General features: G+C 42.6%; 1 protein-coding gene across 1 annotated transcript in view; it reads right to left on the bottom strand.

Annotated features, from left to right (window-relative positions):
- The window catches only part of ASTN1 (astrotactin 1), a 519,295-nt gene that overhangs the window by 18,368 nt on the left and 483,979 nt on the right, over positions 1-16,948 (bottom strand). The window contains exons 17-18 of the mRNA XM_040408285.1: positions 3,270-3,541; positions 1,062-1,195 (exon numbers count right to left, since the gene is read on the bottom strand). Coding sequence (XP_040264219.1) covers positions 1,062-1,195; positions 3,270-3,541 — 406 coding nt within the window. The remainder of the gene's footprint in view (positions 1-1,061; positions 1,196-3,269; positions 3,542-16,948) is intronic.

Raw genomic sequence — 16,948 nt, 5'->3', positions numbered from 1 at the left:
TGGGGGACGGATCCGTTTTCAATCGCACCATATTGTGTCAGTGAAAAAAGGATCCGTCCCCATTGACTTACATTGTAAGTCAGGACGGATCCTTTTGGTTCTGCATCGTCAGACGGTCACCAAAACGCTGCAAGCTGCGTTTTAGTGACTGTCTAAAAAACGCAACGAGGAGCAAACGCAGCCAAATTGTTGCATTCTGAACGGATCCTTATCCATTCGGAATGCATTGGGGCTGAACTGATCCATTTTGGGCCGTTTGTGAGAGCCCTGAAACGTATCTCACAAGCGGACCCAGAAACGGCATTGTGAAAGTAGCCTAATACATCGACGGACCGGCATAGGCAGGTTTAGCGTAGGACCCGCCTGAACTGAGACAACCTTGTCGCTTGGTAGGTGGGCTTAGATGTGTTTTGATTAAAATGTATGGACCAAGTGTCTTAGATTTTATCAATAGAGTGAGGGCTTAGTCCATGTGTTATGCTTGCATCTATTATTATAGTGCATTATTTTCTGTGATTGTATAAATGTAGCCATGTACATCCGCAATATTCATTATCATATCGTGCAGGATGTTTTATATAATGATTTATTTTCACACTAGCGTTTACATCTACACACAGAGGTAATATTTCCTTATTATTATAGGCAGGATTAGAATAATATAAAGCTACAGTAAAGGGATCTCTACAAACCAAGAAGTGGCGCCAATTATTAGGCTTAGCGGCCAGTGCAAAAACTGCAGGATTTTTTGTTTCAGTTTTTATATAAAAAGTGACATGAAAAATTATTTAAAAATATGTTAAACATAAAAAGTGATTTAAACAGCGGATCATTTTCTGATAACATATTGATAAATCACCCCCTAAATGTTCTAATCGCCCTTGGATTCGAAGACAATAGGGTTCATTTTGCTCTAGTAGAATTCATGGGGAAATTTTAAGGGTCCGTATATCTAATTACGTCTTATGCCTTGAGAAGTATAAGAGTAGAAGGAAATATGAAGCCAATAAACATAATTCACACATGACAGAACAGATGAAAGTCTAGACTCTGAACCTTACACTGGTTGTGGTAGAGGAGCACATTTCGGAAGTCCGTCAACACCAAATGCTGTAGAGTCACATCGACACCAATCTTCAATCACATCACCACGGCCTGAGCACCAAAGAGAGCTGAGCACGGCTTCCTGCAGCAACTGAGAGACAGACAGACAGCTGAGCACCGACCCTAACGGCAAGATGGAAGCAATTAGGGAATCCTATAGATCTTATAGGGTAGCCCTCCAATTGGTAGCACTAGAGCGGTAGCTTTTGTCCTCCTGGAGCTTATTTACAATTCCTTTTTCATAGAGAACCTTGCCTGGCCTATAAGATCCCCTATACTAACAACTTGGTGGTCTCCACTTAAAAAAACTCACATCAAAGGCCTATCACACAGCCAAACCAGTAGCCTGCTCTACACTGATGAGGTGCAATAACCCAGAAATAGCTCTCGATGGATGGATGTCTTTTCTTACGGAAAATATTTCGGTTTTGGTTTATATCGAAAGTCATACTCTAAGGCCTAATTAAAGGGGCAGATATTGACTTATAGGGTAGACATCCAACAGAAGGCACTAGGAGGTAGTTTTTGTCCTCCTGGCTGATGGTAGATAATACTAGAAGAAGTTTATGGGGTTACTTCTTTGACATTAAGGGGATTGTCTGGTAGTTTAAAAAATTAGCTGTACAGCAGAAAGTATAACAATAACCTGTTAAATTCAGCAGCCGGCACTCTGGTGGCCTCTGCTGATTTTTGTTCACTTTGTTGCAGAAATGTTGTGCCTTGAGGCTAGTGATTGGCTGAAGGGGTCAGGTGGATACACGGCACAAGATTACTCCGACAAAGTAAACAAAGACTGATGGGTTAACCAGTTCCATTCTGTGGGGCAAATCCAAGTGTAGACACTTGCCATGGTTTGCGCTAAGTGCGGACCCCTCTCTGTAATGTCTATATGACCTATTGGGCTCATGCGCACGGCCATTGCCCGGTCGTTCTGTGCATTGGTCACCACAATTTGCGGTCCTCAATGCACGGGCAACATTCGTGCGGTGTGATGCAGACCCATTCAGCTTGAATCGGTCCATGATCCGTCCTTCCTGTTCACTGCTGATTTGCCATAGACAGCAGCGGTGAACAGGAAGAGAGAAGGGAGACGGCAGGTGCGCACTGTGCACGCCATCTCCTTATACAGCTGATCGGCGGGGGTGCCGGGTGTCGGACCCCCGCCGATCTGATATTGATGACTTATAGGATAGGTCATCAATAGTAAAAGCCCGGAGAGCTCTTTTAAGATTTGTACTTGGCTGGCCTATACTTCTGTAGTTCCCCATAGATGTGTCCTGTATGACTCAATACCTCTTTTATTTGATAAGCATGGTACTTAATCATTTATTAGTGTTCCCTACATTGTGACATAAGTTCAACAATGTTTTTACATTTTATTCTACATTTATTACCGGTTCAAATACAAATTCGTGTTTTAAAGACATTCAGGTCATTACAAGAGTTTATTTTATATTTGATAATGTGCATACCCTACTGTGCATGAAGTCTTGTGCTTGCACAAAAGCAGCCAGCTGAACTGTGTGCGCGTGGGCTGTAAATCATTCTTTATTACAAATAAGAAGCTGATTTTGAGAAATTAAACATTCTCTGTATTTCACATTATAATAAGGTCAAGAATAAAATCTATCCAAGGACATTAATAAAACAAGACTGAAAACTAAATTAAAAGTTGCTGCCTTGACAGCTTCCATATACAAATTGTATATTTGTAGATTTTTTTTTTTTAGATTAAATTACAAATTGATTCTTTATGGTGAGTTTTCCTCTTTTTTTTATATAAACTTTTAGAAATCAAGTGATAAAAAATATACTTAGCAGCTCTCCTAAATCAGCAGGCGTTATCAAAACTATGATAGATACAGCCGTTGCTGTGGAAAACAGGAGATCTCTTTATTGAGAGAAATTTGGTTTACCAACCACCAACACTAGGGGGAGCTCAGTGCATACACATCTACATAACATTGGGCTCCACCTAGTGGTAGCTGCAGGGAATTTCAATTTCCTCATTGCTGTTTAGAAAATCAGTCAGCAGCTCATCACCAGCCTTTGGAACAGCTTGTTGTAATAATGGATACACCATAGGGAATTTGTTCAGTTTAGGCTTTTCATTGCGCTCTATTTAAGGCATCAAGTATAATATTCGCAATATGAGAGGAACTTACCTGCTGGGTAACATTGTTGCCTGTCACCAGCTCGTATATCGGAACTGCCTTTGTGACTTCTAGAAGAACAGGTTCAGGTGGAGCATCTGGGCTAGAAGTAACATGGCACAGCTGGCAATAAGAGGAGCATCGTCCACGACTTTGACACTCCATACGTAAACCTTGAATCAGTCGCCTGGTGCCAGTATCAAGAAGACTGTTGATGTACTCAGGGAATGTCAACACTTTAGGTTCTTTCTCTCGTTCCTCAGACTCATCCGATGGTGTATTACCTATGACATAAGAGTTTTTGGGAGATATTGACACATGGAAGCGAGGAAACAGTCAAATCTGGAAGACGGACACTCACTTTCTGAGGATTAGGGTACTTTCACAATTGGGGCAGAGGATTTGGCAGGCAATCCGGACGCAAATGGATGCATTTGTGAGATGGATCCGGATGCGGATCCGTCTCACAAATGCATTGCAATACGTCTCTCCGGTGTGTTGTGGAAAAAGTGATCCGGTATAATTTTTTTTTGCATTTCTAAATGTCTGCGCATGCGCACACCGGAAAGCCAGATCTGTTTTGCTGGAACACTTAATGCCGGATCTAATACACTTCAATGTAAATTGAACTGATGCATCCTGAACGGAATCCACTCTATTCAGAATGCATTAGGATAAAACTGATCAGTTTTTTTCCGGTATCGAGCCCCGAGGACGGTGGCATACAACGATTAGACCCCAAAACATCGGATTTTTATGCCATGAAGTCTGTTCATAAACACATTCATCAGCATCTACTAAAGAAACCATGCATGGTCCATATTTCCCATTTGGGCCACCCAGTTGGGTCATCATAATGAGTATCTTATCCTTTATCTTCTGAACGTGTACCAGGAATATAATATAATAAAGTCAAATTTTAATAGGGTGAACAGCATAACATTATACAAATTTGAAACCACCTTGTTTTTAGCGCTCAACACAACTAAAGAGTAACTAATCACACATGCAAACAATCTGCTGATGTTATAGTCACAAATGAGCCAGAGACAGATGCACAATATGGGAGCTTGTATTTTAAGATCTGTCTGTGTTGGAAACTGTAAGACGTGAGAGCTCTCACGGTTGGATGCTAGGATTGAGGCAGATATGACACCTTAGCGGTGCTGAGGCTAAATAACCACAAGATAAAGAAAGCAACACTTCGTATCTTGTTAAAGATTACACAGCTTGCTCTGTACTTTGTTGTTTTTCTGTCTTTTTATGTGTGGAAATCTACAGTGTGAAGAGCAGACATTCTTGAGTTCGATCTGTGTAGAATTTGCCAAAAAAACAAAACAAAAACACTAGAATAATTATATTTTATTTTCTATACTAATCATATGAATGTTCCTCATAACAGTAGATTCCATCTGGAGCCCTATAACTCATACTGAGCTCCCATAACAGTGACATCGAGAGCACCCCCCTAAAGTGACATCCACATTGCCCCCCATAAGTGACAGCCACAGCGTCTCCCATAACAGTTACATCCCCAGTACCCCCATAACAGCGATATCCACAGTGCCCCCATAACAGTGACATCCACATTGCACTCCATAACAGTGACATCCACAGTGCTCCCATAACAGTGACATCCACAGTGCCCCCATATGCCATCCACACTGTCCCCAGTGTCATCCACAGTGCCCCCCAAGTGCCATCCAGTGCCCCCCAAGTGCTGTCCAGGGCCCCCAAGTGCCATTCGGTGCTCCATGTGCAATTCAGTGCCCCCCATATGTTATTCAGTGCCCACCAAGTGCCATCAAGTGCCCTCCAAGTGCCATCCAGTGCCCCCAAGTGCCATCCAGGATCCCCAATTGCCATTCAGTGCCCCCCATGTGCCATCCAGTGTCTCCATGTGCATTCCACAGTGCCACCAGTGATATGCACAGCATATCGATCAGCATCTATGGCTGATCACTATGCTGTCACTCATATACATCGCTTACATCACGCTGTGCATAAGTCAGGACAGGCATCACATAGAAGCCTGTACACTGAAGAGACGTCCGGCGGTCCCGGGCGCATTAGTAGTAGTGTGCAGGCGTCGGGACCAAGGAAGGCTGGCAGGAGGCGGTGATGTCTGTGTTATTTGCAAACCGAAATTTCAAGTAGGGGCCAGAGAACCCCTTTAAATGTAACACAGTCTTTTTACTAAGTAGAACTACAAATACATTCAGTGGCAGCTGGTTTTAACACCTTAAGGACCCTGCCATTTTTCACCTTAAGGACCAGGCCATTTTTAGCAAATCTGACGTGTCACTTTATGTAGTGATAACTTTAAAACGCTTTTACTTATCCAGGCCATTCTGAGATTGATTTCTCGTCACATATTGTACTTCATGACACTGGTAAAACAGAGTCAAAAAATTTCATTTTTATTTATAAAAAAATACCAAATTTACCAAAAATTATTTTAGAATCGATAGTAATAACTCCAAAAATAGTTATTACTTTACATTCCCCATATGTTTACTTTATGTTTGGATCATTTTGTGAATGCCATTTTATTTTTTGGGGACGTTAGAAGGCTTAGAAGTTTAGAAGCAAATCTTGAAATTTTTCAGAAAATTTTTCAAAACCCACTTTTTAAGGACCAGTTCAGGTCTGAATTCACTTTGTGAGGCTTACATAATATAAACCACCCAAAATGACCCCATTTTAGAAACTACACCCCTCAAGGTATTCAAAACTTATTTGACAAACTTTGTCAACCCTTTAGGTGTTCCTCAAGAAATAATGGAAAATGAAGATGAAATTTCAGAATTTCACTTTTTTTTGTAGATTTTCCATTTTAATAATTTTTTTTCCACTAACAAAGCAAGAGTTAACAGCCAAACAAAGCTCAATATTTATTGCCCTGATTCTGTAGTTTACAGAAACACCCCATATGTGGTCGTAAACCACTGTACGGGCACACGGCAGGGAGCAGAAGGAAAGGAACGCCATATGGTTTTTGGAAGGCAGATTTCACTGGTATAATTTTAAACTGCCATGTCACATTTGAAGACACCCCTAGAGTAGAAACTCCAAAAAAAGAGCACATTTTGGAAATTATTAATTACGGGATAAAGTGGCAGTTTTGTTGGTACTATTTTAGGGTACATATGATTCTTAGTTGCTCTATATTACACTTTTTGTGAGGCAAGGTAACAAAAAATTGCTGTTTTGGCACCGTTTTTATTTTTTGTTATTTACAATGTTCATCTGACAGGTAAAATCATGTGCTATTTTTATAGAGCAGGTTGTTACGGACGCGACAATACCAAATATGACACATTTTTTGGTTGTTTGCTTCAGTTTTACATAATAAAGCATTTTTGAAAAAAATTATTTTTTTAGTGTCTCCACATTCTGAAAGCCATTAAATAAGTCACAGCAGTCAATCTTTCCCTCTCTCCTGAGCTCTCAATTCTGGGTTTAGGACTACCAGAAGTCCCCTCTGAATTTCGTTGGTCAGTTACCCATATACTGTACGCTGCTCGTAACATTATTGCCCATCAGTGGAAGCTGGCACAATCTCCTTCGTTAATTTAGGTCATGCAATCAGTTAACACACATATGCACGGTGAAATTATCTTTGCCCCACTTTACGCTCCAGAATTCGTGCCCATAATCAGTGGTTACCCTGGTTATCCAGCCGTTTTGCTACGGTTCTGCCTGACTGTCTTATGTAACCTGTACCGTGTATTTCTTTGTATCCAATGAGATTAGTTTAGATGATTTCAAGTTGCACCAGCGGCAACTAGCACACGCACCTTGCTGTATCATCTCTTGGTATTCTGCCTCTATTGTTATGCACTCTGATCGATGATATATGTTATATGATATCTGCTTAAGGACATTCTATCCTGCTAGCTTGCTGTTATATTTCTTGTTGAAATATTAATAAAAACGTATTGAACATTATAGAGCCAGTCGATACAGACGCGACGATACTTAATATGTCTACTTTTATATTTTTCCCAATTGTTTATTTTGGGAAAAGGACACTTTTTTTTTTTACTTGAAATTTTATTTGTTTATTATAAAAAAACACATTTTTTTCCACTTTTTTTTACTTTTTATATTTGTCCCACTGTGGGACTTCACCTTTTCATGGTTTGATCCCTGTTTCAATTTAGTACAATATATTCTGTATTGTACTGAATTGAACTGTCAGCGTCTTACTGTGTAAGACGCTGACAGTTCTATTCAGTACAATACAGAATATATTGTACTAAATTGAAACAGGGATCAAACCATGAAAAGGTGCCTAGGAGACCTGGCCCTCAGGCTGGATCTCCTAAGCTTCCGTAGCTGGCAGGCTTCGATGCCTGTGTAAAGCAGCAGGGCTGCCATGGCAAACATCGGATCCCCGCCACCGCAGTGAGGGGACCCTATAGCTAAGTAGAGGGAGCGCAAACCTCCCATATGCCGCGGTCAGCACTGACTGTGGCATATGAGCGATTAATCCACCGGCATCGGCGTTATCCACCGGCACCGGCTGATTGCAGCAGCGCACATGGGGTGGAGGAAGGACCGCAGGACGAGAATGCTCGACCTGGGGCGCACAGTACCGGCCATTTAGGACGGGCATTCTCGTCCTGGGTCGTTAACAAGTTAAGTGCAGATTTTCTGTGGCATCAGCAAGGATTTAGAAGTTAGGTTGTACCGTATTAATAGTAGTCTGGGTGATGGGTGTCTGGTACCACTACTAGCGCTGCGGAGTCCCTCAGCACAGCCTCAGTCACAAATTCAGGACTTGGCACAGATGTCACTAATAGGGACTTTTCACTCTGCATTTTGCAGTGTCCAACAGAGGTATATGTCGGGAGGATGTATATTGCACCTATCCCTCAGAGTGCCACGTGAGAAACAGTGAACAGCATTGTATTTGTTTTTTGTGCTTTTCCACCCAGCAAAAAAACAAAAAACAAAAACAAAACAAATCATATAGGGGGTAATTTACTAACTGATATATGCCAGATTGCGGCAGTTCTAAAAATGGGGAAGGGTCAAAGAGGCCCTCTCATTTATCAGTTTCTACGCCTGTTTTAGGTGTAGAAAATGTTCTAAATATACACCAGCAAGGAATCTAGTGTAGATTTAGACTGGCGGTGGATGTACCGAAGTGTTGTGGAGGCTGGCGTCTCTGGATAACTTTGGCAAATCTATCGCCAGCACGGGGGTTATTAAGACCCGCGTCTAAAACGACCCCCATAATACGTATAATATCTTGCTTTTTTTTTTACCTCTGTTGGGTGAAGAAGGTCCCATGGAGTATATTTGACTTTTGCCTTGAGAGCTTTCACAGCACATATGTCAAACAGACATTGAAAACGCAGTGTGAATGCAGCCTTAGAACTCTTATTAAGATTTGTCTCTGAGTGTAACATGGTGTACCAATATGAGTAAGCCTTCGTGTCTCCACCACTGGGCCCTCCACCTCTACCTTTGATGAAAAGAACAAATCAACATATAGAGCTATTCTTCTCTTCAAAATTGTGGAACTCTTGGTGGAAACCCAACTGGCCTTAAGTCAATGTGGTCTCTCAGCTATGGCATTACATATAAAAGATATGGCTAAGACGTGAATCGGGCCTTACACTGGTGGCACCAGGAGGAAAGCAAGGCAAGAATGATACGTTCCTGCGGCTTTGATGGAAATCAGTAGGAGCGGTACCAGGGTTTTTGGCAGTAGACTGAAACATTTGGGCACTATACCACCATAATCAGTGCAATGGGAGGCTATGCAGATTCCATATTTCATTTTTTCAATGCAATTTAGAAAATAAAACCTGAACCCTGATTAGTGGCTGTGGGCCATGAGGTCTTCTTGTCTGAGGCGGTTATGATTAATGAGATCCAGTATTTGCAAACCACCACGTAGAATCTATAATTGAGTCTTGCACTGCAGACTGTATTTTACTATCATGTCATTTGCTTCGTCATATTTCTCAGCCATCTATTCTGCTTATGGAAAAGTTCCTGAAATAAATGTGTGTAGTTGACTTTGTCAGTATCACTAAATCAGATCAGTTACATATTTGGAGAGAATTTACTGCCACAGCTAATAAGGAGCAGATCTGTCTCTTAGACATCTCTTTAGTATGCACGGGAAGCTGTCTCTTACTGATGCTCAGAATAGGAATTGCATTGTACACATTGTGCTCCCAGACTACTTCATCCATAGGGCTGCTTACAATAGTCACAGACAGAGCTTTGTCAATGGTGCCACATCATCTGATATCAGGATTAATGAGACAGGGCATCTTAGATACAGCTAAGTACAGACAATCCCAGAATGGCAGTCCATTACTAGCTCCTATATTGCAGTTCAGAGATTTATCCAGGGCGCCACTCCAGAGCATGAGCTCAGAGCTTTACATATTCCAAAGTGGAATGAATTCTAAGGTAATGTCAATGTGGAAGAAAAATGCAATGTATACAATGTATATCAAAAATATGCACATAGCCTCCACTTAATGCAAAAACTGAAGATACAACAGGCATCCTTAAAGCGGTTGTCCAATACTTTTCTATTGATGGTCTATCTTCAGAATAAGCCATCACTATCTGATTGTCCAATACCCACACACCAGCCAATTAAGTGTTCTGCAGTAGCTCCGCCAACAGAAGTAGTGCCGAAACTACACGGCTCCATCAATTCATTGAAGTAAATGGGAACAGTGCTGCAGTTACCAGCTCTCTCCACTTAACAATGGATGGAGCTGTGCAGTTCCCGCTCCGACTTCCTGCAGCGGAGCTACTCCTTTGCAACTGATTGGCAGAGGTGCAGGGTGTTGGACGGGTCAGATATTGATAGCCTGAGATGTAAACCTCCATTGATCAGAAATGTATGGTCTATCCTGAAAATAGACCATCTATATAAAAAATACTGGACAACCCCTTCAAAAGATATTCCAGTTTCAGCAAATAAATGTTACTTTTTGTATAATTAAAAATGTTACAATTTTGGAATGTAATTCCCTATCTATTCATCTGTCATGTCTGGGATTAGGGATGAAAGAAGCGAGCTTCTGGTCCTAGATCCGAAGTCGCTTCGCTGAAAACTTTGTTTTAATGCTGTACAGAGCCAAGTTACAGCCTCCGAAGAGCCAAGTGAGTTATTCCCGAATTCTCACGAGACTTCGGTGAATAACTATGGTATTTGATTTTTAAACTGAAAAAAACATTTTAAAACTTGGATCCGAATTTGGCTTTGGTTTTGAGGTACCAGTCCATACATTTAAATGCTGCACAAAGACGAATCTCCACACAGCATTCAACCAAAGTTTTGAACGAAGCAACTTCGGATCTAGGATACGAAGCTCGCTTTGCTCATCCCTATCTGGGATAATCGGCACACCCCCATACACATAAGATAGTTAGCCAATCCAGCCAAAACAGGTGGGTTAGGCCTACTTTGTTCTTATGGTATTGGTAGGGGCACATTAATGGTGATGAATAACCAACTTTATTGACACATATACAAATCAGCATAAAAAAATGGCCATCACAATAGTTTAAACCATGAAAAACAGCAAAGATGTGGTTGATAATGCCATGGTACCCCTTGAGGAAGCTGACCGCAAAATGCACGTCGGGGTCTCTCTGTGATGTGGTAGCCATCGGTCCCCCTGTGTCTCAATAATATGGGTCGGTATAAACTATCTTTTGCTTTTTTCTTGTTGATCTCTTAATTATTTGGTATTTTCCAAGCATACTTCTTTGATTTTTTGGTTGACTTTACATTTGCACTTGCACTTATGAATCATGAAATTGATACCTATTGTAGGATTTTCCAAGACGTAGAGAATTGGAGATTAATACTTGAATCATCTTTACATTCTTGTGTACTTAGAAGATCATAGCATTATCAACCACATCTTTGCTGTTTTTAATGGTTAACTATTGTGATGGTTATTTGTTTATGGTGATTTGTATATGTGTCAATGAAGTTGGTTATTTATACATATTTAGTATTTGTTGCTATTTGTGACTATACGTCTTATGTAGGGATTTTGGATTTTTTTTTATGTCTGCTAATATGAATATTGGTAATAAGGAGGGATTTTTTTGGGTTGGTTCTCATTGACTGTGATGAGTCCTGCACCTGTGTGTCCATCACATTACCAGGGCAGATTTTTCCTCACTGGAGTAAATAATGAAGGTTCCCATTGAATGAAGGAAAGCAGAGATCTGGAAAATCAGTAGGAATTAATACTAATATCGTATTCAAAAATCATAAATTTTCACTATACATGAAATAAAATGTATTTGCCGAAACACCTTTTTTGAAAATGTAGCAAAAGAAGAGGTGATGCCCATAGTAACCAACATGATTGGTATGAGCCAACGCTCATCGAGCCAGTGAGGTGTGCCAACTGGACTTGCTGTATTAGATATAACATCCCTAACTTGCAAACCCATATGAAGCAGGACTTACTTCAAACAAGTCCATAGGACGCTGTGTGATCAATCTGGTAACTGGCCAAAGTGAATAACTAAAAGGAATTGGTATTTTCGTCTAGAAATGTACCCGCTAATATATTTGTAGTACGGAATATTGTATATTGAATTAAAGGAAGGACAGGTTTTTGTGGTGGGTCTCAGTAATTGCCTCATCTCCTAGGAGGTTTTCTGAGGACAGGCACCCTGAATCAACATAAATTTACCAGTGAGCCCCTAACTACCCTAGACCACCCAGAAATGTAAATTTCACCCTTTTACTACCCTACGGTAGAATGAAATTTAATTAACCCTTTCACTATAGTAGACCAATTTATATTTTGAGATTATTACAAAAACTAAAAATGGCAAGTAGTGGAGACTTTGCTGCCCAGAGACCCATCTATATATTGTGGGGATCCACTCTGGTAAACAGGATAAGCGGACGCAGTATAGAGTCACTAACCAGTTTGTAAACCAAAAGTTCAGTGTTTATTCACACGTTAGAAAGTTCACAGAACAAAAAAACACTTTCAAGAAAAATAGTCACCTTGCAGTATTGGTATCAGTTCACACCATGGGGCCTGTTCTGCCAACAAGAGTCCATCAGCAGACTTTAGTCGGCCTGTTTCCCCTCACATGGGTCTCAGCCCTCCACCCCAGCACAAGCCTCAGATCCCAATACAGAGATCCCCTCTACATGAACCCAGCTGTCTTTTAAAGGCAGCTAGGTGTTAACAAAAACCCGGACCGGCACCTGTGATCCAGTCCGGTGTTTGACCTTACCTGACTGCTAATTAGTCCAGCAGCACACACTGGGAGGAAAATACCTGCCTCCACATACAACTCCCTTTACTGTGTCACAATATATAAAGAAGGACGTATATACTGTATGTGTGTGTGTGTATGTATGTATGTTCCGCGATCATTTAAAAATGCAACCATCGACTAGAGTTGTTGTGATACCAAATTTTTTATTCGATTTCGATACCAAAAAAAAATACTCGATACCATTCGATACCACGCGAACAAATAAACAAAAAAAAGCCACGTGCATTCCGCATTTTTAAAAAAATGGTGAATCGCGCAGTTTTAGTAATTTTTTTCACCACATAGATTTTTTTAATTATTTTTTTTGACGTGGCGATATGTTTATTTATTTATTGTTTATATATTTTATATGTGAAATTAGGAAAGGGGGTGATTTAAACTTAATAATTTGGTGTGTTTTTTTTTTTTTGCATTTTTTATTTAATAACTATTTCCCCCCTTGGGGGCCAAAACCTGGGATCTTTTCATCCCTTGTCCTTTTCACCCTGATAAAGCTCTATCAGGGTGAATAGGACCTCACACTCTCCCTGCTGCTCTGTGCTTTGTGCACACAGCAGCAGGGAGCTGACTATGGCAGCCAGGACTTCAGTAGTGTCCCCTCCTCTTCATTGGTGGCAGTGGCGACAGAGTCCCCTCACCTCCTCTCATTGGTGGCAGTGGCAGTTTCTGAACGGACCCCCGGCTGTGTAATCCTGGGGCTCTGATCGGTTACCATGGCAGCCAGGACTTCAGTAGTGTCCTGGCTGCCATGGTAACCGATCAGAGCCCCAGGATTACACAGCCGGGTCTCCGATCAGAAACTGCCACTGCCACCAATGAGAGGAGGTGAGGGGACTCTGTCGCCACTACCACCAATGAAGAGGAGGGGACCCTGTGGCCACTGCCACCAATGAGAAGGGGAGGGGACCTTGTGGCCACTGCCACCAATGATTTTAATACTGGGGGGGTTGAGCGCACTGTGCCACCAATGATTTTAATGGGGTGGGGGGGGCGGGCGCACTGTGCCACCAATGATTCCAATTCTGGGGGGGGGGACGCACTGCGCCACCAATGATAATTAACCCTTAATACAGGAGGCGGGTACTGGCAGCAGATCAGTGGCAGATTACCCCTCAGTTGCTGCACCTGAGGGGTTAACTGCCGCTGATTGCAGCTCCCTGTCAGAGGCAGGGTGCCGGCTATGTGATTCTGCTGCCGGCACCTGCCTCCTGTATTATTATGTGTAAAACACCACCTTATATGGGTCCGGACTTAGTTAAGTATTAGGCTACACAGAGCAGCGCCCAGGGATGTCCCTGCACTTACTATTATTCCTGGGCGCCGCTCCGTTCGCCCACCGTGCCCCATTACTGTCTCCTGCTCCATATTCTAATTACTATCGAAGCAATGGGGATGAGACAGCAGCTTCTCTCCTGGGCGTTCCTTCTCCCTGCGCTGCGATTGGACAGCGCTACAGCCAGGGAGAAGGAACGCCCACTAGAGAAGCTGATGTCTCCTCCCCATTGCTCCGATAGTAATTAGCATATGGAGCAGGAGACAGTAATGGGGCACAGCGGGCGAACGGAGCGGCACCCAGGAATAATAGTAAGTGCAGGGACATCCCTGGGCGCCGCTCTGTGTAGCCTAATACTTAACTAAGTCCGGACCCAGGAAAAGTCCTATCATTGGTGGCGCAGTGCGCCTGCCCCTCCTCCGCCCCTCTCTCCGTTCATTGGTGGCAGCAGCACAGGGGGGAGGGAGAGACTGCTTCCTTCTCCCCTGTGCTGCTGAGAGAACATGAGTGCGCCGGCAGCAGCGCGCTCATGTTCGGAGTTACTAGACTGCGCAGCAGCGCTGCCCAGTATCGAACAAATAGAAATCCTGGTATCGTATCGATACCAGGACAAAAGTATAGATTGGGTATCGAAATTTTGATACCCGCAACAACCCTACCATCGATTTCAGTATAGTATACACATCCCTGGATACCTGGAAAGAAATCTTGTGGGGGTCACAGCTCTCTAGGATGTACCGTTCCTGAGATATTCCCAAAAAATGACCTGCATTAGCCAATACAAGCTTGCAAGTCTTTCTCTTCATATCCCAACTGCCATACACACGGTCACATGTCCCTTATCAGCCAATAGAAGCTCGCAGGCCCTTAGTCTCCACATACACACAGTTTTACTCCAGGTTTCCATAACAACCCAGCCAATTTTCTTCTACTTCTGTAGGTCAGCTTTAGGCTTAGGCTACACCACGACATGTGTTGCGCGACAATTAATCGTATGACACATAGGGCACAACTACTCTGCTACATGTGTCGCGCAATGACAATTTTTACAATGATAGTCTATGGTGTTGCTCTGCGACATGTGACATCTTGGATGGATTTTTTGCAACTGTCGTGTCACAGTCGCAGCATGTCACATGTCATAGTGCAAAACCATAGCCTATCATTATAAAAATTGTTGAGATAAAATGTTGTGCAACACATGTCGTCGTGTAGCCCTAGCATTAAAGGGGCAGGGCGCTGTGGAGGTCACTGTTAAAGGGGCGTTCACTGTGTATGTTACTGTTAAGGGGGCAGGCTGCTGTGGAGGTCACTGTTAAAGGGACGGACACTTGTGAAGGTCACTGTTAAGGGGGCAGGGGCCACTATTAAAGGGGCAACTGCTGTGGATGCCACTGTTAAGGCAGCAGGGTACTGTGTGAGGTCACTGTTAAGGTAGCGGGGTACTGTGGAGGTCACTGCTAAGGGGTGGGCCCCTGAGGAGGTCACTGTCAAGGGAGTGGGGTGCTGTGAAACTAACTGTTAAAGGGGTAGGATGCTGTGATGGTCAAAGTTAAGGGGATGGACTGCTGTGTGTGAAGGTCCCATTTTAAAGTGGCGGGGCACTGTGGGGGGGGGGTCAGTGTTAAGGGATGGGGACTGTGGAGTTCACTGTTAAAGGGGCGGGGTGCTGTAGAGGTCACTGTTATGGGGGATACTGTCAATATCTTTTAACGACACACACAAACATTAAATGAAATAGATGAAATATACCCGTGCAAAGCCTGGTCCTTCTGCTAGTTTTCTATAAAACCAAACTATTTAGGTTACAGAATTTACAGCAGTTATCTCGATTTTTGATATTGATGGCCTGATCGATGGAGGTCTGATTCCCAGCATCTCCACAAATCATCTGTTGAAGGGGCCGCTGTCCATTTTTTGGCTATATAGCACACAGGCGGACATTTTGATTGAGACTAACTCTAAAAGATCTATGCTTTGATGTTGTGTTCTGGAAATAAGGGATAGTTATAGCATGTGCCTAGCTAGAACTTGATTTTACAGTAAATTTAATTGGATTTGGAGATACATATTCTTTCAAAAATAAGCAGAATTATTTGTCAACAAAATCTTAAGGGTGTAAATACTTTTAACCATTGAGGTGAAGTGTACGGTAAAATCCTGGAAGGGGTGTATATCCCACCCAGGTTCCTCAACTGGGTGAGGTAAGTAAAATCCAGGATGATGGTGCTGGTTTCAGCAAACATAGTTGCTGGAGCTATTTTTGTTAAAGTTCAAGGGCTGGATTTTATTTGGACTTTGAAGTTAGGTTTGGTAGTGGGACCTCCCCAGTCCACCCCCATTCCAAGGCATGTTTTCTCCTAGCCTGAGGGATCCCCAGGTGTAGTCCAGTTGGTATGGTTAGGGGGAAATAGAAGCATATCCCAGGCTGACAGTCTGGGGAGGAGTTATGCCTGAAAAAAGCCTAGGAAGCTTGATGCCTTGCTGGCTAGTGAAGTCTGATTCCCCACGTGTGACCTCAATAGGCGAGCTAGAAACAAATTAGCTAGAGCCCAGACGGGCAGGAGTTTATTTTGTTTGGTTAATGTTTTGGTGATGCTGGAACCTCACATTACCCAGTGAGTTATAACTGGGTTCACCTGTAATTGCCGAAAGGCCATAAAATAAAGCATAGTTTGGACTTTAATCCTGTTGTCTGCGAAGGAATCTGTCATCGCAGCCCTGCTTGAGAGAGCAATCCCTTACACCAGTGGTGCCCAACCATTTTTCGTCTGAGGGCCGCACTAGACATGGTATAAAATTCACGGGCCAGAACCAGGTAGCTTTGCCAGAAGGAAATGCAAACACTGTGAGGGGGGCACGTGTGTGCATTACTACCATGAAGGGGCAAATATCTGGACATTTTTTCTGTGAAGGCGGTGCATCTGGGCATTTTTACCATGAAGTCGGCACATGTGAGCATTACTACTGTGAAGGGGGCACATGTGAGCATTATTACTGTGAAGGGGCACATGTGAGCATTATTACCGTGAAGGGGGCACATGTGAGCATTATTACTGTGAAGGGGGCACATGTAAGCATTATTACTGTGAAGGGGGCACATGTAAGCATT

The sequence above is a fragment of the Bufo bufo genome, chromosome 9, assembly GCF_905171765.1.
Source record: "Bufo bufo chromosome 9, aBufBuf1.1, whole genome shotgun sequence".
NCBI lineage: Eukaryota > Metazoa > Chordata > Amphibia > Anura > Bufonidae > Bufo > Bufo bufo.
The sequence above is the reverse complement of the archived record's forward strand: the minus strand, read 5'-3'. Positions and strand labels throughout refer to the sequence as shown.